The sequence below is a fragment of the Triticum aestivum genome, chromosome 5B (assembly GCF_018294505.1).
Source record: "Triticum aestivum cultivar Chinese Spring chromosome 5B, IWGSC CS RefSeq v2.1, whole genome shotgun sequence".
In the NCBI taxonomy this organism is placed as follows: Eukaryota; Viridiplantae; Streptophyta; class Magnoliopsida; order Poales; family Poaceae; genus Triticum; species Triticum aestivum.
Genome location: NC_057807.1, coordinates 694786385 through 694808881, shown reverse-complemented (window position 1 = coordinate 694808881; position 22497 = coordinate 694786385). Strand labels below are relative to the sequence as shown.

Genomic DNA, 22497 nt, shown 5'->3' with positions numbered 1-22497 from the left:
GTATCAACTATTTAATAACTCGTTTATTCATTTTCTTTGCCGGCGGGCAGGGCTTGGGAAAAGTTCAGGAATGAGGTTTGAGGTCCATGGAAAGAAAATTTGTATTGGTTTCGACCCAAGGTATAATTAATTAACTAGTACTAGCTAGCTAGCTACCATGCATCTCTTTAATTCCAGTTTCAATACCATTAATTATCACGCTTGATTAATTATTATCTGATTAAATTCTATTCTCATAAAGGCCCTGAAGCAGACAAAGGGGAGTGATGTGTGTGCATACTACGTTTGCGAGAACATTCACATGATGGCGTCCGAAAGGACCAAATCTGAAAGACAGCTATGGGTACGTTTGACAGAACAATATTAACAATTTTTACATCATTATCGATATCTAGTCACAGAACTATTACATATGCATATTGATCTCCTTCTTAATAGTTCAGTGAGGTGCGGGAGCAGCTCCTACCAGAGGAGCGCATATGAGCACTTCAAGAGGAAATAGCGGGATTTTTGCTCGACCAGGTCATAGATCCCAAAGGGGAATTCTATTACCCGCTACCGCCCCCATGAACCACTCCCAATTGTCATCATGCTCCGAAGGCACCAAGGCAAATGCCACTGGCTCTGAAGGCAACATGTAGGAGAAATTGTATATATACCTAATTGTATATATATACATGTGTATGTGTGTGAATAATGGTGGTTGTGAGACATTCGATGATATATATATATATATATACATATATATATATGTATATATATATATGTATGTATATATATATATAGTACAACACTATTCTAATCCTGGGATTAGAATAGTTATTTGGATCACAGCAAGCCTTATAAGGGACCGACTGCTCCTTCCCGAACTTCTCGAACTCACATAAAAAAGCCACCCCCCACGCCCACCACTTCCCCTCCCCGACCCCAACCTCCCCGATCCAGCGCCTCCCACCTCGGCCCCGATCCAGCGCCTCCCACCCCGTCCTCGATCCAGTGACTCCCCCCGACCCCGATCTAGCGCCTCCCACGGCCCGGCCCCGATCCAGCGCCACCCCGGCCTTCACCTGTTCCCTCTGTCGACGAGCCCCCACGGCTGTCCTCCGCCCAGCCACCCTCTAACTCGACCTCCAACCGTCGGCATGGCCCGCCCCCACCCTCAAACCGCCGGATCCCGCTGTTGTGGCTCTTTCCCACCACCGCAGACCTCCACCAACCGTCGAATCCCGCCGCCATGGCGCTGCTCCAACTACTAGATCCCGCCGCCGCCGCCCGGGGTCCTGCGGCGCCTCGGATCCCTACCGCCGCTGCCACCAGGGGTCCCATCAATGAGAGCACCCTGTGACGCGAGCCACCCACCGGGCCGTGATAGTCTCCGGCCACCAGCCCCCGAGTGCGGCTTCCTCTGGATTGGCCGACCTGCTCATTCTGCAACCCGTGAACTGTCCATTTTTTTCCATGAGTGCTAGTTCTTTTATGATTTTATCTCATGTACTATGTGAACAAGTTCTGTAAGCTAGGAACACTGATTCTTTTGATTTTTGGCTTGTGTCGAAGGAGCATGTTCCCTTGGATCCCAACTACAGGGGGCAACGTCGTCAAAAAACCAAATTTTGTGATGCTGACTTTCTTCTCATGACCAATCTGAACTTCAGTGCCCTGCTTACTTCTTCGTCCTGAACCCTGTTCCTCTCAGCGTCCAATTTTAAACACTATAAAGTTGGCAAAATGATGGTTTACGGGATCCAAAATATTAAACATTGCAAAAAGATGTTGCTAGCAGTGTTTCAATTGTTACGTGTCCATTTTAATTTGCTGGATTTTTTGTATGACATATATACATGATCGAGTTCAGCGCACACTTTCGTTCATGCATGCACAAAAATGGTTGTGTGTGTCTTCGTGCAATGGGTAGTTCTTTTTTTCTTTTTGCGTATAAAAAGAAAGTAGTTCAAACAAAAAAATGCACTTTTAAAAACAACTCATAAACGAAAAAAATGGTTGCTAGAAGTTCAAGTGCTCGGCGAGGAAAAGTTGAAGAATTCTTCTGAGAGAGGTTCACCGTGTATTTAGATTTCCAAAATACATAAAAAATATGTTATTTTTTGTGTTTTAAAATAATTCTCTCAAACCAGAGAGAAGTTCAAAGTAATAACAACCGGAAGTTCACGTACTACATGGTGTGTATTTCATATAGAAAAAATACAAAAAAGTGAAACAGGGTGGAGTTCAAATAAAGATGCCCCAGAAGTTCAATTACTTCACGTAGTGCAAAAAACAACCACGTAAAAAATCAGCACGTCAAAAACAAAGTGAATTTCAAACGGACACGTCCTAGAAGTTCAACTACTTCACGCAGTGCAAAAAACAACACGTTAAAAATAGTGTGAAGTTCGAACAGACATGCACGAGAAGTCCAACTACTTCACGCAGTGTATTTCCATTTGCGATGAAGGCAGAAATCATGATCTCGTCATTTTCTAATTTACTTCAAAACAGTAGGAAATCATTTGTGTAAGTTCAAGTCCTTCGTCGGAGAAAGTTCAAAAAAATATTGTGAGAGAGATTTGTACAAAAGGAATATCATTTGTGTGACATTGACGAATGTATGAGAAAATTACAAAACGAAAATACGTCACAGAAGTTGAACGTGAAAACAGCTGGAAGTTCAACCACTACACGGAATGAATTTCACATGAAAAACTTTTAAAACCGTTGCGAGTATGAAAAAGTGATCAACATGGGAAAGTTGCGTGTCTACATCAGCTTTCCATCGGTATATCACTTGCTCAATTTCGGTGAGTGTTCCGGTGTGTGGATGGAGAACCACGGGCAAAAAAAGCACGTGAAAAACAGAGTGAAGTTCAAGGTTTCATACCGAGAAGTTCAGGTACTTCACGCGATGCATTTTTCACGAATCTGTTTCGCGATAAAGGCAGAACGAATGATCTCTCCATTTTCCAAATTACTTGAAAACGGCAGGGAATCAAAGAACACCATCAACATGAAAAAGTTTCACATTTTCCTTAGCTTTTCAACGGTATATTATTTGCCCCATTCCGATAAAGTTTGTGGAAATTACAGTGAAAATAAGTTTTTAGCCATTTTGAAAACTGATGTAAAACAGTAAGGAATTGGGAGAAATAATATATACCAAAAAGTTTTGCATTTCCTCAAGCTTTCCAAGGCCATATCATTTGTTGCATTCGGACATAGGGTTAAAAAAATAGATCGAAAATACGAACTCGATGAAACTTGTACCATTTTCTAAATCACTTTTACACCGTTCAAAATTAGAAAAAACTTTCTACATGAAAAAGTAGCGCATTTTCATAAGCTTTCCAACGCCATATCATGTGCCTCAATTGGTTTAGCCATTTAGAAATGACATCGAAAATACGAACTCGGCTGTTCGGTTTGTGAAATTTTACGATTTTCTAAATTACTCTTTAACCGTATGGAATTAGAGAAAACTTTCAGCATGTGGAAGGAGCGCTTTTGCAGCAGCTTTCCAAGTCCATATTACTTGCCTCATTCCAATAAATGGTTTAGAAATGCGATCGAAATTATGATTCACGTTTTTTGTGTGAAGAAAAAATGGTTTTCAAAACTGCTCTTAAACCGCTTACATTTTGCGAAAAATTTATCTTGGGTCATGATACTCGTGTCCATAGCGTTCCAACGGTATATAGCAAGCCCTATTTGGGCAATGTTGCGGGAAGTTCAACCTAGCACAGGGGGAAGTTCAGGTCGAACAACTCAGGCAGTAAAATCGCAAAAAACGCGAGTTCTTCACGACCCGAGTGCAAAATCCGCCTATGAGCGAGATTCCTATCTAAAACGAGTATTTAGTTGCTAAAAATCGTTTGAAGATTACACTTACATCACATGGAACACGACTAACCAGAAAAACTCGCGGTAGAAGGCACGGTTGCGAAGATTGCCCGAAGGTCGGTTTCGTACAAAGAGAAGTTCAGGCGCGTTACTCAGGCAGTTCAGGTTGTGATCAGAATATATATGATCGGTTCTATGAGAAATTCTATTTATATATATGCATAATGTGTGCAATATGTAGTATCGTAAAATACGAGCAAATTAAAAAGAATTAAATGGAAAACACAAAATTAAAGGAAAAATTAATAATAAAACCAAAACCCCCCAAAACTTTTAGTACCGGTTGGTGTTACCAACCGGTACTAAAGGACTCCCTGCCCCCGGCGCTGGCACATGCCACGTGGTGGCCCTTTAGCGGCGGTTCGTGCAAAACCGGTACTAAAGTGGGGGGGGGCTTTAGTCCCCACCCTTTATTGCCGGTTACAGAACCGGCACTAAAGGGCCTTATGAACCGGAGCTATAGCCCGGTTCTGCACTAGTGTGGGCCATTGTCATTCTAGGTCAGTTGGTTGGATCAATCTAGCTAGCCCGTATAGGCTTCTGCTTACAGATCAATATAGGTGCTTCTGGAAATGGATATGCTTCCCTTTAGGTGTATAATAAATTACAAAAGCATACATTTATGAATGATTTTCCCAATATGGCATCTCAAATGTGTATGATGATCCACCAGCACACAATTTTGATCTAGAGGCATTACAAACATTTCAACATATAACTCATACAACAGTGGGACAAGACTTCTACTTTGGGTGGCTGTTTAGTTTTTCAGCAAGAAAAAAGGATGGGCACAAGTGGCCTTGAGGGCTGCTGGTTGAGGCAATCTTGTGAAGAGGCCTGGAGATAGTGGAATGGATGGTAATGTTTTGTATGGCTGTAGTAATGTAATTGACGGAATTCCGTCTTGGGTGTGTTTTGATAGATATCCAGGAGATGGATGTTAATAAGGTCAGTTGTTTTTTGCGTGGGAGATGTTGTCTTCGGGCCATGGTGTGTTGAATCATGTGGAATCTTATATTATCAATTTTAACAATGAAACTGAAGGGGGGGGGGGGCTTAAGTAATAAAACTCATAAATGATCTCAGGCTGATTCTCGGTCTCTCTGAAAAGAACTGACGCCACATACCATGCCTTAAACTAGGATAAATCGGGAAGGATCGATATAGGTGCAGCAACAAATGTCTGGAACGAGAATTGGCTACCAAGAGATGGCTCAATGATATCTATTGATTGTTTGCATAAAATTCCACCCCTTATGATCATCAAGTTCATTGGCACTCCATTGGCATCTTGGAACAAGGAGATGCTACAACAATATCTCCTCACAATGGACATAGATGTGATCGAAAAGATCTAGGAGAGCATGATGCCAGGATGACATTTGAGTTGGACAACCAAGGAAGGCGGGAATTTTTATGACAATCTTGTCTTCCAACCTGGAGAGCCGACCGCCTTTTTACAAAGATGGCAAGAGGAAAATCAGTAGAGCTCAATCAATTTTTCGTCGAAGGTTCATCTATTCGAGACTTGGTAATCTTTCCTTGCCTTATAGGGATGTTATGCACCATAGACAAATGGCCCCAATGAACAGATGCGTGATTTGTCGTCACGAGGACTCGTAACACCAGCCCTTTATGCACCATGGTCAGGTGTGTTTGGGCACATACCAACCAATCAATGGAAGGTCATGACCCTCACTTCTAGTAGGAACCCTATGCAAATAATTGGTTATTCAATATGATTTAACTGCTCCCTCTGGAGGAGGTCACAAGGATTGTGGTGACCATGTGGCGGAATCTAGGATGCCCGACAGAAGGCTATACATGAGGATTTTTTTCCCGAGTGTGATGCAAATGCACTTTTTTCCCATTAAGCGGTTCTTGGCAGACATTGAGTTGTCGAGGCCAGAGAAGAAGAAGGCCACTATACTGGCATGGATACCACCACTGGTTGGTTTAATCCGGATCAATGCCTATTTATAGCTCAACTACTAAAGGGGAGTTTGGATGAGCCATTGCCCAATGTGCCAATTAAGAAGAGGGCTTCAAGGCACTAATTGGGGAGCCCTGAGCACTAGTAGAAAATAGGGCTTTGGTCCAAGATCTATCTACACATTAGTCCCAGTTGCATTACAAACCAGGACTAATGTGAGCATTAGTCCCGATTCAAGCGGCTAGGGTGCCGGGCAGGCATCAGTCCCGGCTCAAATGGGACCTTTAGTCCCAGTTGGACACACCAACCAGGACTAAAGGGTGAGATGCCCAACCGGGACTAAAGGGGTCCAGGCTTTATTCCTGGTTGGTGTCTCCAACCGGGACTGAAGGTTAGACCAATCGGGACTAAAGGGGTTCTGAAAGTTTCTTTTTTGTTTTTTCATTTGTTTTTTGTTTTTAGTTTCTGTTTTAAATTGCTTATATCTTTTAGGATATTTGATGTTTTTTAGTGATTCCTTTTGCATTAGATTCAAAATTTTGTCTAGTTTCTGTTTGTGCCATGAGTTTTCAAATTTGAATGACTTAAATTTGAATTTGTTCAAATTTGCTTCAAACCCCAGGATGAATAATTTGAGTTTAAAAACATTTTTTAATTTAATTCTTTTTGCTCCTAGTCACATGTTAGACTGTTGTCAAAGTAAGATTTATTTGGTTATTTTTAGAATAATTTAAATTAGGATTTTAATTAAAACAGTACTGCTTTGCTTATATAGTTGTTTTAGTCCTCTAATTGTTGTTTTTAATTATTTTTGGTTAGTTCTTTTGGTAGATTTTAACATGCTGTAGTATGCTTCTGTTAGACAACAGTAGATTGGATGGTAGGATTGGACGGTGCTAGAAGATGTAGTCGACGGTAGGATTGGATGGACACCATCACGAGAACCCGGTTCCGATTTCGACTGTCATAGACCGTTTTGCAAACTTTTAGAATGCTCAAATTCTGAAAGGAAAAAGGTTATCCTCAAATTTAAGGTTTTTTTGATTTTTTGGTCAAATTATGGTCAAACTATGGTCAAACTACTTATTCAATAAATATTAGTGTTTCTAAATAATTATTGTTTTTTAGAATAATAGTTTCAAACTCAAACGGTGAAACGTGTGATTTCATGCTCAAGTTTAACTCCTAAAATCAAATAACAACAGTTGCTGCAACTGGACATAAATTGTATATAGTGATTCAGGGAGTCTCGCCATTTTATACCTTAGCTAGTACCAGATCAACAAGTTATAACCATTTTGTCAATGAATCCAGATCAGGTACTTGTGCTTAGCCAACATAGAAAGCTCATTAGTTCTCATCTGGTTCACATCACCAAGAAGTAATTGATTAAAGCATATGAGAAATAATTTTAAAAATTACTGATGTTATATTTGGATTCCTCACATTTTTCTGATAAATAATGGATATATTATTTGTCGAATTTCGATTTATAGATTTAAAGATATTAATTATGCCATATTAAATGAATAACTGGCAAAAAAATGTATAAAATAATATTATTACTTATTTTATTTTCATTGAAATTCAATATTATTATTACTTATTTTAATAATTGTTTGGAATTCAAAAAATAAATCATGTGACATCAAGACCTAAGGGTTAATAAGATTGACAACTTACTATTGTGAGGAAAACAACAAGTGCAGATAATTAGGAATGAGTGCTACACACTCGAATAGTGATTAGAGATTAAGCGTGCTTAGGCTGGATTAGAGATTAAATTGTCAAATAATTCATCAATTTGAAAATCATAAAAATTCAAGAAAAATTCAATTTTTTTAATGCCAACCGGGACTAAAGGTTGAGCCTTTAGTCCTGATTGGTAACACCAACCGGGACTAAAGTTCCTCCAGCCCTGCTCCAGACAGCGGCCACGTGGAGCTCCTTTAGTCCCGGTTCATAAGCCAACCGGGACTAAAAGTAATGGGCATTAGTCCTGATTGTTTCGGGACTAAAGGCCCTCTGAAACCGGGACAAAAGGCCCGTTTTCTACTAGTGGAGGCAATGCCCGAAGGAGGAGGAGAGGGAGGCAATCATGGAAACATGGGGTAGGGCTACTTGCTGCGAACCATCCACAGTGGTCGTGAGTCGCGATGATACCACCATCATTCATTCCCATCACCGAGGTTTCAATCAAAGTTCCCCCCTCCTTTTTTCCTTCACCCAATATTTGATAAAACAAAAGGTATAAATGACACTAGATGCCCACATCATCGCCCTCTCCCACGTAGAGACCCAATGATGGTGCGGTTTGAATCCCTTCCCACTTCATTGGGAGCGACGGAGGAAGCAGGACATGGCTGTAGTAGTATCACTGGAAGTTGGTCACTAACTCACTCTTGGACTTTACGTACGTCATCATAAGCAACCACTACTAGGAAAAACCTTATACACAGAATCTTACCAGCAGTGCTCTTCAAAATACGACGCTATTGCTAGCGTGCCAGGGAAACGCGCTACTGAAAGAAAAATAGCAGTAGCACGTCTTGTCCAAACCGCGGTACTGCTCTAATTGCCATGACCTCGCCATGAATCTAGTTATAGCAGTAGCGCCCTATTACGCACCGCGCTACTGCTATAGATGTTAGCAGTAGCGGGTTTCTATAAAGCTTGCTACTGCTAAATTCAGTCCACAAGTTTAGTCCCACCTTGCTCCGCGAACAGGGTGTTTACCAGCTTAAATATGTTAGTTCTCAAACTATCTCAACCACTTGGTCTTCACTGAACTCTATGTGTAGAATTTGTGGCCGCAATATGAGTCCTCTCCGGTTCCTACCAGAGAGGACTCATATTGACAATTCAGATTATACACAAAAAGATCATTGATGGCCAATGTATTTTTGCATTGACAGACAATGTATTTTTGCATGCTTACACTTAGCAGTAGCACGTATCCTAACACGGCACTACTGCTATTCTCCTTAGCTGCAACGTGTTTTTGTACCCGCGCTACTACTAAGCTTACCTTATCCCCCACGCGGCCGACCCTCTCTCTCACTCACTCTCCCTCCCAGTCACTCTCGCCCGCGCCGATACCCGTCATCGTCCGTCGCCGCCGCCACCTTCGTCCGTCCACTACCGAGGTACTCCCTCCTTCCGTCCCTCCTCCACCCAACGCGCCCTCCTCCCTCCTCCTCCCACCGTGCCATCCTCCCTCCGCTTGCGGCCGCCCCCTCCTCCCTCCTCTGCCGGCAGCCCTCCTCCCACCGCCCCTCACTCATCCTCCTCCCACCGCCCCTCCCTCCTCCTCCTCCGGCCGGCCCCTCCCCCTCCTCCTCCGGCCGCCCCTCCCCCTCCTCTCTCCTCCCTCCCTCCCTTGTCTCTGTTCTTGCAAATCGTAGGTAATTTAAATGTAGATTTTAGAATGTAGACATCATAGACTGTAGGTTTTTTTAATAGAATATTTTTTTGACTATTTTAGGTGTTTTAAATAAAATAGAAGTAAGAAAATTTAGGGTAGAACTAGGGTAGTAGAATTTTTAGCAAGTGTTTAATAGAAATAGTTTATTTAGTAAGTGATCAATATAACTAGTTTATTTATATTAAGTTCTTAATAGAACTAGTTTATTTAGTAAGTGCTTAATAGAACTAGTTTATTTGTAGTAAGTGCTTAATAGAACTAGTTTATTTAGTAAGTAGTTAATAAAACTAGTTTATCTAGTAAGTACTTAATAAAACTAGTTTATTTAGTGTTAGGATTATACATAAGATATTTTCAAATGTTTTTTTCATATTTTCAACCATTGAAATGCAATGACCATCGATAAGTGGCCTATGTTTTGCCGGAGTGTTGATTAATTTTTGTTCCGGCAAATTTCAGGCGCTCGATATGTCCTTTTTTAGCAAAGGTCATGCCGGATTTTTTGGGTTTTGCCTTCGAGTTATAATCTTTGAATTTTGAACACAGGAGATGTCTGATGACGATAGGATCCCAGAGTGCGGGCACGGCTACGATGACCGGGGTGTGTGCGACAGGTTTCCTCACCTGCAAAATGATAGGGTTTTCATCGTGAAGCTGGAAGAGACCTTCGATGTTCGTACGGTACGCAACGACAAGCATTTCATCATAATTAATATCATCACTTGTGCTTCTTTTGTTCAACGTGTAATTTATGGATTTTTTTTCAATTCGATTAGTACATCCCGTGCCATGCTAGACCATATGTATTGGAGAAGCTTGGTTTTGGTTTAGATGACTTTGAGAATGTGGAGACGAGGATGGCTCACTTAAGAACTAAACATGGTTATGAGTTTCTTGTTAAGTTCTACAATGCGGTCGATCGCTCCCATTTCGGTTGCTCTAATTGGGAAGCTCTCTGCAAGGCATATGGATTTGAGGAGGGAATGCGAATAAGATTTGATATTCGTCCCGAAGATTATGATGATGATGATAATATCGACATCTGGGTGGATGTGGATATGCCTCCAGTTTTACCTAGATATGAGTTTGTCAAACTAATTTGTTAAGTTCAGTAATTTATGTTGTTAATTTAAAAATATTTGGTGTTCGCGTACTAAACTTATTCATTTATAATTTTCAACTTATTTCTTATCTTAAAGAAATACTCGGAAGGTAGTAGACAACACATACTACAGCTATGACTCCAAGCTTAATTGTGACGAGAAAGGTTATCTTGTCTCATTCATAGAAGATGTTGAGGCCTTCAAAACCAGTCACTCTATCAGCCCAAATTATACTAGATACATGCCACTAGTCCATAAATTGCTTGATGGTAACTTCATTGCCAAAAACTTGGTAAGATTTTGTTAATGACGGTAACTTTATTGCATACATTATTCTTAAGTAAACTACATCGCTAACTATATATGTTACTATTACGTTTTTGAACAGAGGCTCCCGAAGCAGGTTGTGCCTGACGTGCTATTTACCGAAGGTGATATGCATATGGTTAGCTTACGACCAACTCCTTCGAAGGCATAACATACTGCATACTCTATTTCTTCAAATGATGAAAGGCTCAAAATCAAAGAATGGAGCAAAGTGATGAATGCGCACACGCAAATAATTGGAGACAAAATGAATGTGCGCAAGCCACAAGTTGGAGATAGGTTTATGTCCATTCTCCATTATGGTGAAGGAATGGTTTATCTGTTTTATGGTATTTTAGCTAGGAGAGAGGAGTAGGTCCTAAGTATTAAGAACAATTAGTTAATGTTGATTATATATGACTACAATGTCTTAGACTTGGTGGTGATGCTGAGTAGGAGTAGTGATTATGAGTACTATGATGATGATGATGAGGAGTTGTTATTATAACTAGTGACGAAGTTGTTATATGATGTCTCATCATGGACGAAAATGATGATTATGAGGAGTTATATGACAATGATATATTATGATGATAAGTTGTTAATGATATTATGATGATGATGATGATGATGAGTTATTATGTCATTGGGTGAAAGAACCACGTATTAGTTTCAAATGGATGGATCCAAAGTGACCATTGGCTACTTTGGATCCATGCACTTGAAACTAATCCAAGGTTCTTTCACCTAGTGATTTATTAACTCATTATGATGTAAAAACAATCTCTAAATTGCTACTGTATGAAAAATTGTATACAGTTGTATGAATATGACCTAAAATTCAAAAGAATGGAATATAATAGTAGTAGCGATTGTTTTCGAAAGCGCTACTAGTAATTAGTAGTATAGATTAGACTGGAAAGTGCTACTACTAAGTAGATATAGCAGTAGCGAGGGCCAGTAGGCGCTACTGCTAAGCTTTAGCTATAGCGCCTTATCAGTAGCGCGTGTACCCGCGCTACTGATAGGCCAAAACCAGCGCTATTGCTAGGCTTTTCCCTAGTAGTGAACATAGGTACAAACCATGATCAATCCCTTTCTCTTGCAACTCCTGTCGGGAATTGGTTGGTTCGTCTAGCTGCTACTTCTTGAGCTTGTGTTGGTTTTTTCCTTTGAAGAGGAAAAGGTGATGCAGCAAAGTAGAGATAAGTATTTCCCTCAGTTTGAGAACAAATGTATCAATCCAGTAGGAGGTACACGCAAGTCTCCAATCTATGCACCTGCACAAACAGTCAAGCACTTGCACCCAATGCGATAAAGGGGCTGTCAGTCCCTTCATAGTCACTTGCAAGGATGAGATCTAATAGAGATAGATATAAAAGATTACTAAAACATAAAACAAAGTAAAAGTAAATAAATTGCGGAAATGTATTTTTGGGTTTTTGATTTTATAAATCTGAAAATATATGATGGAAAATAGACCCGAGGGCCATAGGTTTCACTAGAGGTTTGTCTCTTGAAGAAAGCATACAGTGGGTGAACAAGTTACTGTCGAGCAATTGATAGAAAAGCGCAAAGTTATGACGATATATAAGGCAATGATTATGAATATAGGCATCATGTCCGTGTCAAGTAGCCGACTCCTTCCTGCATCTACTAATATCACTCCACACATCGATGCTATCCAGGATGCATCTAGAGTATTAAGATGACATGATGTAGAGGGATAAACTCAAACAACATGATGAAAACCACATATTTTTATCCTTGATGGCAACAATACAATACGTGCCTCGCTACCCCTACTTTGCCGCTGGGTGAGGACACCGCAAGATTGAACTCAGAACTAAGCACCTATCCCATTGCAAGAGGAATCAATCTAGTTGGACAAAACAAACCGATAATTGGAAGAGAAATACAAAGATATCAAATCATGCATATAAGAATTCAGAAGAGACTCAAATAATATTCATAGATAATCTGATCATACACCCACAATTCATCGGATCTCGACAAACACACCGCAAAATAATATTACATCGGATAGAACTCCAAGAACATCGAGGAGAACATTCTATTGAAGATCAAAGAGAGAGAAGAAGCCATCTAGCTACTAGCTATGGACCCATAGGTCTGTGATAAACTACTCACGCTTCATTAGAAGGGCAATAGAGTTGATGTAGAAGCCCTCCGTGATCGAATCCCCCTCCGGTAGGGTTCTGGAAAAGGTCCCAAGATGGGATCTCATGGGAACAGAAAGTTACGGCGGCGGTGGACGCTTCTGGTGGTTTGGCAATGTTTGGGTATTTATGGAGCAAGAATTAGGGTTGGAGGAGTCCCAAGGGGCCCACATGCCCTCAGGGTGCGCCCCTAGGGGCGCGCCTAGGAGGTTTGTGGCCTCCTCGGTCATCTTCTGACCCCCTCTCCAAGTTCCGTAGATGTGTTCTGGTGCAAGAAAAATCATTGCGGAAGTTTTATTCCGTTTGGACTTCGTTTGATATTCATTTTCTGTAAAAGTAAAAAACAAGGAAAAAACAAAAACTGGCACTGGGCTCTAGGTTAATAGGTTAGTCCCAAAAATAATATAAAATAGAATATTAATGCATATAAAACATCCAAAACAGATAATATAATAGCATGGAACAATAAAAAATTATAGATACGTTGGAGACGTATCAGTAGCCATGGCTGCTCTTATTCTATTATATCTAACATTATTTTGTTTCTGCAGATCCTATATTGTTGGGTATAACATGGTTACACCTTGCAATGGTAAAATCCTTGTCATCCCTCATGTAAAGAGAAGCATAACCCCCTCCCCCTCCCCTTGTTGTAGTGTGTGCCTTTACTATTTACTTATTGCGCAATAGTGTCAATAAGTATTCACAACAGGGGAAATATTTTATGGTTATTGAGTATTTCATTATTGATATTTTTTATTGGTCCAAGTAACAATTCATGGGGGCGAATGTAAATAATTTGTGCTCCTCTTCATGTACTATCTTGGGTATAACCGACTCGAGCCATTTAAGAATATATTTGTCTATAGATAATTCGGTACTGTTGTCGTGTGTGTTTGCTTCTTCAGGTTGCTTGGACTTTTCAATTTTGATAGATAGTAAGAAGGATTGAATGAGATGTTCTCCATGTTGATCTACTTTTCTTATATGTAAATGAAGCTTGGAAAACAGAGCTAGCCTGCAGTTTGATCCCTTTTTTAGATTGCCGGTATGGTAAATCTTTTTAGATTGCTTACACCTGACTTGGAGCTGGCCTTTTATATTCTTCAACGCCTTTTCCTTGCTGATATGGGCTATCTTCTTCTGGATACATGTATGAAGCATATTTGTACTACTCGAGTGCCATGATGATGCTTATGTTTCTTCTATGCGTTCAACTAAACTTCAGGGGTGCAATTTGGATGGCAAATTTATGTCATTGTTAACACCTGGATTGTATAGATGATTTAGCTATCAATGAAAAGAAGTCAAGATCACGAATCCTGACATGTATCGTATTAGGCACGATTCTCCTAGAGTTGTCTTGATTTCCCAGAGATGTTTGTCTTTGCTATCATGTCGATGACTAATATACTCTAGATTTTTTTCGCGTGATAAAATGCCAATTTGTTCAGGGGGGCGATGAAAATTGTCAAGGTTAAAGAATTAGAGGTTGGATGTTGAAAAGGTGAATTGTGCACTTTCTTAAATTCTCCGAAAAAATATGGCATTCTGATCCTGAATGCATTTGTGCCATGATTTGAACTTCAGTATAGGAAGGTAGAACTCTCATTAAAATAATGGAGTTCTGATTAAAATATGGCATTCTGATCTTGAATGCATTTGTGCCATGATTTGAATGCATTTGCTTCTGCATGACGACCTATTGTGCCATGATTTGAACTTCAGTATTTACCTTTGTAGGCGTATTTTTGGTATGATCCTTCATCGCTAATTATGCATGTCAAATTTACACGTAGAAACATAAGGGAATTTTTGTGATCTCTTTGTTTTGGAGAAGTGGAGACCATCGGAGGAGAGCTGGGGGATATTTGATTTGGACGGAGCTGTGCATATGTCGCATGACATGATGTGGCTGGGTCAGGCACAATAGGTCGTCATGCAGAAGCAAATTTCCTTGTGGCCGTATGCACACTACGTGGGCATTCAAGATCCTACAATTGTTGAAGTTTTAACCTGCAGAGAATGCTCTTATGCTAGCGAAAGACAAGGATACCAATGACTTGTGTTGGAGTTGGTGTTTGTTAAGTAATAAACAGTCAAGACAGGAGAGGAGGTGGTCCGCTATTGGCCAAGTGTAGAGATGAGTCTTTTGAGGATTTTAAGTTTGTATTCGTTCGGAGAAGTAAATAAAGCCACACATGTGTGCAATAAATACTCTCTTAGTTTGCAAGTTCTGTAGACTTTTGATTTAGTTTCTGCCTTTTTATTGAGCATGTTCAACCAGACATGTTATACTGTCTTTGGAATAAAGTGTCAAGGGTGTTCTAGTCAAAAAGTTATACCTTCTACATTATCGCTTCTTCCTAGTATATATGTCAAAGTTGGAGCGTGGCGTAACTTAGTGAAGAAGGGGTTGAAGGTGGTGGAGCCGCGCATGCCTTCTTAACATTATATCATAAGTGTGCTAATCTGAAACGTTATAAGCAACAATTAAAATGGGTGAACCAGTGTGAACTCGAATGAACATGAAAGTGGCCTTACTAGATTTACATGCTCAAAGTGCTACATGAAAGTGACCTAACAAGGTTTACATGCTCGGCTAAAGGTTGGATGTCTATGGATCTTTTTTTCCGAAAAGAAGGATAACCCCGGCCTCTGCATCGAGACATGCATACAACCATCTTTATTCTATTATTCAGCATAGTCTCACAAAAGCAAATACATGGATCAACGCAAAGCCACATTTCTGGTGATCTATGTCGCTACACCTATTAGCTTGATGATGTGTCGTGACCACACACCAATGCACATCATCTAATCTGGTGGCCTCACCAAGCCATCCCACAGTGAGCCGAGATCACCAACACGTTTAGCAGACCCTCAGTGTGCACCACATGCGCACGCTCCAGAATTTATTGCTGCCATCTTCCTCCATCCCAACTTCAGGAGAGATCCGTGCATTGACCTTGTCAGACCCAATTGTCGTCGATGCCACCACAACGTCAGACAACGCCACCACCCTGTGTGTGTCCATCGCGTCCATCACTGAGACCCTGCTGCACTAAGCCGCCGAGACCCGCCATCGCCGACGCAGTAGATGACATACCGCATGCCCAAGACGATGTCGTGGTTCTGCCGCCGCCCACCTCCGGCACCGGGAATCATCCACACTCGCCGCGCACACCCTCGATCTCAATGCCCACGACGGTGTCATGATTCTGCCGGTGCCCATTCAAGGGGAACTAGGGTTTTCACTAGAGAGGCACGGGGAAGCACGTCACCCCACGACCCCCGTCCACCGGGATCCCTCTGCCCAAGAAGCCAACGAAGTCCGGCCGACCGCTCCGACAAACGCCTACGCAGCGGAAGGACGCCGCCCACACCAATCGAGGTCGTCGTCTCAGATCCAGGCCCTCATTCAAGGCAGGGGAGCAGCCGAAGGCCTCGCTGCAACCCTCCCTGGTAGCCACGTGGGGATCTGGCAACTGCCTCTGGCAGCAGCGAGGGAGGGGGGATGAGGGGAGGAAACCGGTGGCGGTCGGAGTTGAGCGTCCTAGTGCGGCCGCAGGAGCCGCATGGGAGCGAGATGTGTTTCCCTCGGGATATCACTGTAGGAAGGGATATATATCTATGTATATCGAAAGTGCTTTTGTGAGCTCGAGCACCTGTGTGCTCGTTATCTCTGCCACCAGTTCGTCTCGAGATGCACAGCCCACGAAGTATAGGCCCAGGTATGAACTCTGTATTTGATTTATTATAGTGTCCTATGGCCCACGTCTAATAAGCATCAGCCGTTACCCCGTTAGGCATGGAGAGGGCGGCTCGGGACGGAGGTAGACGATATGAGCCGTCTTGCAGAAGATTCCGTGCTAACGGTGTTAGAGAGTACATCTATGGTGCCCGGCCGTTGCAGGCTGCAGCTACCAACCTTCCCCAACACGGCGTCTTCTCCACACGCCCTGCTAAATCCAATCCAAAGCAGAACAGATCCGCCGCGCGCGGCAACCAATCTCCCATCTCTTGGATCGCTCGTGGTGGAGCGAATGCAGGGCATCGTTTCTACAGGTGCAGCGAGAGAGATGTAAGTTGCAGATTAAACACTGCATGATTAATCCAGTCAGATCCGTTTTTAATTATTGTGTGTGCCGATTCTTTTGATTCTGCAGGGTGTACTTTGTGGATTCATGAGATCGAAAGAGGAGTACAAGGTGAATAGCGTACGAGGTGATTTGGGAATAGAGCTGCTGCCGGATTTCATTATCGAGGTGGTGCTGTTCTTATCTGTCTGAAGCTTACACGTATTTCAGCTTGGAAAAGCTAGCACAAATGTAAATTTGGAAAAGATATTCGGGAAGTCGTAATCCTGGGGGGAGGGGGATGGGGAATGTTAGTTACCATCCATCTTGATGTGGTGTGATAATGGTTCCCATAGTTTTCCATGCTAGTATATATCATGGTGTTTTGAGCCATTGATTACAGTTTAGCTTGCACCCCGTACATTTGGTGTGTAAGACTGTAAGTGATTGTCATCACTCTGCGCTTACTATATTTATTTGTGTGTAATCCCATGTGATGACACTACGCGCCTTATGTGAGCTGCTTGATGATAACATGGAACTACTCGATGCTTGTACTGGTTTATATAATGTGGCTGACTTGTTGTGTGGTATTCAGTTAAGTTTGGGTGTTCTGTACATGTAAATTCAGTTAAAGTTTGCTCCTGTGTGTGGTAGCTGCTAAAGGGCCAGAGCATGTAGAAGGCATCAGTCTGTAAGACTATCTCTAGCTGATCCAGGATGGTGCCATTGGACACTTGGGGGTGTGAGTTGCAGTTAAGTTTGGTGCCCCGTTCATGAGCCAGTGGCCGTTTTAAGCAAGGGAAAGGGTAATGTGTTTGTGAGATGAGGTTGGAAACTGAATAAATTTTCATATCTGTTGTAGATGTTGTCTATTGATTTTGCAGACTGACCAAATCATGGGACAGTTGTCGGTCAGCGCGAATGTGTTGGATCTCAAACATGAATGAGCGACTGTATAGATCAGACATCAAAAAGCTTGTGGATGCAAAAAGTGTTGATCACCGAGCTTAAGATACCCCAACATGTGCATGGGACGACGCAAGGAGAGAGTATATCAGGGGCAGCAAATTGCTTAACAAAAAAGGATATGGTTTGAAACCATGGTCTTTGATAGTACAATGCTCGGCACATAATTCAAATGTAGCATTAGGGGTACAAGCTTGTGTTGAAAACACTTCTTTTCATGAGATGATAAGGATAAATCACCCAGTGGGACATCCTGGGTAATTTAGTACATCGGTGTTTTAGCTGGTGTCAAATGTGGAGTCTGATAGGGCAAGAACATGCCAAACTGCCTCACGGGCGGGGGAGGAGAAATTTCCCTGTAGCTTCATGCATTCGTGCGCAGGGCGTCGTGCTTTGATTTTGATATGTTGTGCTGTGCAATGAAGCCGATGCATACCAGTGAGGACAGAATTTAAGCAAGGGTAACATAATTTACTTTGAATCAAACATGGGAACATATTGGACAGTTTCATACCTTTGTAATGGGCAGCTTCAGGTTGTCCCCGTCGAACTGACGGACTATGTGGACAACGCAAGCACCAAACTCCTCGCTGCATGAAATTCACATAAAAAAATGAAGACCCGGTGAATATTCGTTTTCATATTGGCATGGCATATATGTGAGTACACAAAAGAACAAGTATCTACTATAATACCGTGTGAATTTGGTCTCAGCGAATGCCAGGAACTTCACAGTCCAGCCTTCCTTGCTTGCTGGCCACCCGGCATAGTATTCTGTCCGGCAATGGAACAGGGCATAATGTAGCTTCCATGCTATGATTTCGTCCAGTTGCTGGGTAGGTGGGTGTGGACATTTCTTACTGTACAACAGGTTGATGACTGTCATCAGCCGTGTAACCGGCCATGTCCCAAAAAATGACCATCCAACCTTCGGGATCTGGAACGGGAGTGAAGAACTGCAATTCAAAATACGTGTTTGTGTTGGTCATCATCGCCGCCAAGAAATCACAGACGACAAACTTCTGGTTCAACTAGGACAGACGGTATAATGATATTATGCTTGTATTTTCCATACCAGTTGTGCTGATGTGATGTCATACTTCGGCGCACTAGCTGCTAACTGGTTCTGAATCGACAGTGTGGACATAGTCGAAATCGGATAGCACCAATGTCTGCAACAGGGTAATGCATCAAAATCAGAACGCAATCAAAAACTGTTAGTTATTTGCATAGGTCGCAATGATAAATTTCCCTCACCGAGTAATCTGGTTCAAGTGGGTGCCTCCATGTTAGGTGGGGCAATTCTTCATCGGCTTCCTGGTCAGCCTGGCAATACCGATGGAGAATGACAGACATCAGCTCATGGTCAATCATTTTTTTCCTCACATCATCCTCCGACTGCTCTCGGCTTATCTTACCACACAGATTCCGTAATGCTCTCTTTGTGAATGGTACATTCTCCATCTTCCAAAGAAGCTACTGATAATGATGTACACCTTGGCAAGGTTTACATTGTTTTGCCAAAGCTGCTTCACAAGATCCCTGTTGTACACATCAATATGCTTGTGTCTGACCATATTTCTGTGACAGTACTGCGTAGGGGGGGGGGTTATGCTGCAGTTTTATTTCCTGTTTTTTCTTTGTAAGACATGGTGATTTCTCTTAATGGAAATCGGAGAGAATGCTCTCTTTTATCAAAAAAAAATGTCTATGACAGTGCATGGTTGTGCACTTCTCGATGCTCAGCTATATACCAACCATTGTCCTTTGACTGCAACAACCTTATGAGGGCAGGGCATTCACAGTGGCAAGAACGAGTATCTTCAATTATTGGCTTCCCCTGTCAACATTAATAAGAAGGCATAATCAGTTCAGTTCAAAGAAATTATCCCTCATAGTTAACTACTAATCATTGTTCTTGAAATGCTATAGCTCTAGTCATACCGCACATCCACAGACTGTCTCCAGCATGCATTTCGTCCGGTTGACATTTAGCCTGCTTTTTCCATATCTATCCTTTCTCCCACGAGTATAAATTGTAAAAGTCGTACGCCTCGCCAAGTGTGTCCAAACTTGTTCCTATCTTTGGCACAATGACAATGTCTCCTGGTTCGGGTTCCTTTGCAAATTGTCAGACAGTCTTCTCCAGGGCTGTAACCCTGTCCGGGCAAGGAGCCCTACCTAGAGCAGCAGCACTGACACGCACTCTGCAATCCATTACAGATTATATGCAAAGAATCATTCAGCCATCCTCTCAATTCAATCCATACTCAAAAATGAATCATCACTGCATTACAGGTTAGGTAAATCAAATTTATTATCTGCAGTGTACTGCTATTTTTCTTTAACAAACTTCAGTTAAACCACAGGCTCATAATGCATCGTTTCTGCATTGCACATTTGGGAAATCTGTGTTCTTCTCTGCAGTTTACTGTTGTTTTCCCTAACACAATTAACTTATACCATAGCCTCGGATGTGTTCTTGTTTTAATTGAATTACTACTAGCTTCATATGCACCAGTTTGCCTATGTATACAAATAAACAAAACATCTGAAAAGAAAAACTGCCGAAATCTGCTCTATTCCATACAGAGGACACCCGTGATTTTCCTTCAGAACTATCATTGACCAATTATTCTTAGATGCAATATTCGTACCTTTGCGCCCAGCCCGGTGTTTTTGGGTCCAGCTGCTCTATGGAGTGCTCTGAGCATTCAGCCCCATCTGCACCTGCAGGCTTTGCACTGGCTGCTTCAAGACAGATTTGCCTGTCGGCGCTGGAAGCCGCCGGTGCTGCCAACTCTACCTCCGCGGCCGCGACGACCAGGACCCGCACAGTCTCCATCATGCTATTGTTATCATTGATCTCTTCTAGCAGTGTCCTAGAAAATCCCCACAAATTTTTGTGGCCACAGTATCACAGTCAGTGGCAAAAACTGGATCCCAACCAAGCAAACGAGGAGTTCATCGAGGAGATTCAAACCTGCTTATGGGCTGCATCAAGAACTCCATGGCTGCCCGAGCACCTTCGAGCTCGCTGGACTGCCAAATCGCCTTCGCCGCAGTAGATTTCCCCGCCGCTTCGCCGCCTGGGGAAGAATGCTAGATCCAAATCCAGTGCCCCATCCCCCGAGCGGCCCACCAATCGCATTTACTGCGTCGACTGCCGGCGCTACCGGATCTGATCCACGGACCAGGACGCCGGCGACGTCTCGAGCCACGGCTCGGCCTCGCTCCGTCGACGCCGTCCGCACGTCCGTGCAGCCAGGGCCCAGCTTTCAGGTGTTTATCCGGTCGTGTAATGGAATTTTCCTGTCCCACGTGGCCCCGCATTCTGCCAGCTTCATTTAATTCACCGAATCACAACGCTATCCTGGACGGGTGTGATTCCGAGACCCCGTGAGCCCGTGATCACATACTCCGCGTCCTATGTATATCACCTAGTTTTAATTTTGCTATTGCGTATGCTTACGCTCATATTTTGTAGCCGGATCAAGTAAGCATCGTAAGAGAGGAACTTGCATGCGATTTTTGAAAGCATTCTACGTAAGCATGTTCATATGTCTACATGCCTTTTTCGGTTTTGTTAGTAAGAGGGACAGCAAGTGACTCAAATTAGATGTATATTCCTATTACATCGATGTCATCCACACTTTTGAGTATTCCCTCCTTGTGAAAAGTGTTACCGACATAGTTTCGGTTATGTGTGTGCTCATCCTTTTGACTATCTCTATAGGGTTCCGAACAGAAGTGGCAAACTTGGCTTGGGGAGGCAGAGATAGTGAGTGAGAAAGGAGGAAGGGGAGAAGAAGAAAAAGAAGAGTGGTTTAATGTAGAAAAATAAAAGGCCAACAATGCTTCATGAGTGGCCTAAAGATGTTAGACAATGATTAATGTTAAACTACTAAAATATGTATGCCTCTGTTACAACAACGCCTGGGTAATTAACTAGTATTACTCATAGGGAAGCACATAGCTCGATTCATATGTCATTGGGGCGCCATGTTTGGCTTGTGCATCCACTAGATGACGTGGCATTGTTGTCATGTTAAACTCTGAGTAACAAAGGGGGAGAGTTTTCACTCAAGAAAAAGACATACCGAGCCGACGAAGGAAGGGAGGTTCGTTTACTCGGCACGCCGACACAAGCCAGCCAGCATGGATCATTTTGGTTGGATCCATCTCGTGCGCACTAGCTACAAATGTCATGTTGCTTCGCCTTTACAGCTGTAACTGGACCGAGAACCTTTCCCCTCTGCCCCTCCCGCGACGCTCCCGCGAGCGCCAGGGGTGGGGGGGGGCTAGAGTCCAGCCTAGGGCCTCCTCCTCCCCCTCCTCTCCTTACTGCCGCCACGGCACGCTGACGGGCAAATCCCGACCAGCTTCTTCAGCGGCGGGGAGTTTTTCCTTCCCCCTCTCAGCGCCTGGTGGCGCAGGCATGGGGCATGGCGGCGGAGGCGTGGGCTGCCGGCGGCGGTGTGAAGGGGTTGTGGGCGTCGTGGCGGCGTGCAGGTCCTTGTCAAGGTCGAGGCGATGCGGCTCGGATCTGGTGAGAGGACACGGGCGACTTTGTGTCTTCTGTGGCTGGGCTTTGGCCCGTCGCTGCAGG

At 42.8% G+C, this 22497-nt stretch overlaps 1 protein-coding gene and 1 long non-coding RNA gene across 3 annotated transcripts; one reads left to right on the top strand and one right to left on the bottom strand.

Annotated features, from left to right (window-relative positions):
• The first annotated feature begins 16636 nt into the window (after positions 1–16636).
• Positions 16637–17424, top strand: LOC123117744 (uncharacterized). Its single transcript, XM_044538433.1, has 2 exons — positions 16637–16924; positions 17010–17424. Exons 1-2 carry the CDS (start codon positions 16652–16654, stop codon positions 17130–17132), a joined length of 396 nt encoding a protein of 131 aa, XP_044394368.1. The 5' UTR covers positions 16637–16651; the 3' UTR covers positions 17133–17424.
• Positions 17425–17976: 552 nt separating this feature from the next.
• Positions 17977–21177, bottom strand: LOC123117743 (uncharacterized). 2 transcript variants are annotated; one of them, XR_006457500.1, is made up of 9 exons: positions 20872–21177; positions 20546–20770; positions 19833–20095; positions 19307–19728; positions 19146–19214; positions 18964–19060; positions 18584–18844; positions 18403–18478; positions 17977–18300 (listed from the first exon to the last, which is right to left on the bottom strand). It is a non-coding gene; the product is annotated as an uncharacterized lncRNA (long non-coding RNA). The 2 variants fall into 2 exon arrangements; XR_006457499.1 differs by having other exon boundaries at positions 19146–19728.
• Between the last annotated feature and the right edge of the window lie 1320 nt (positions 21178–22497).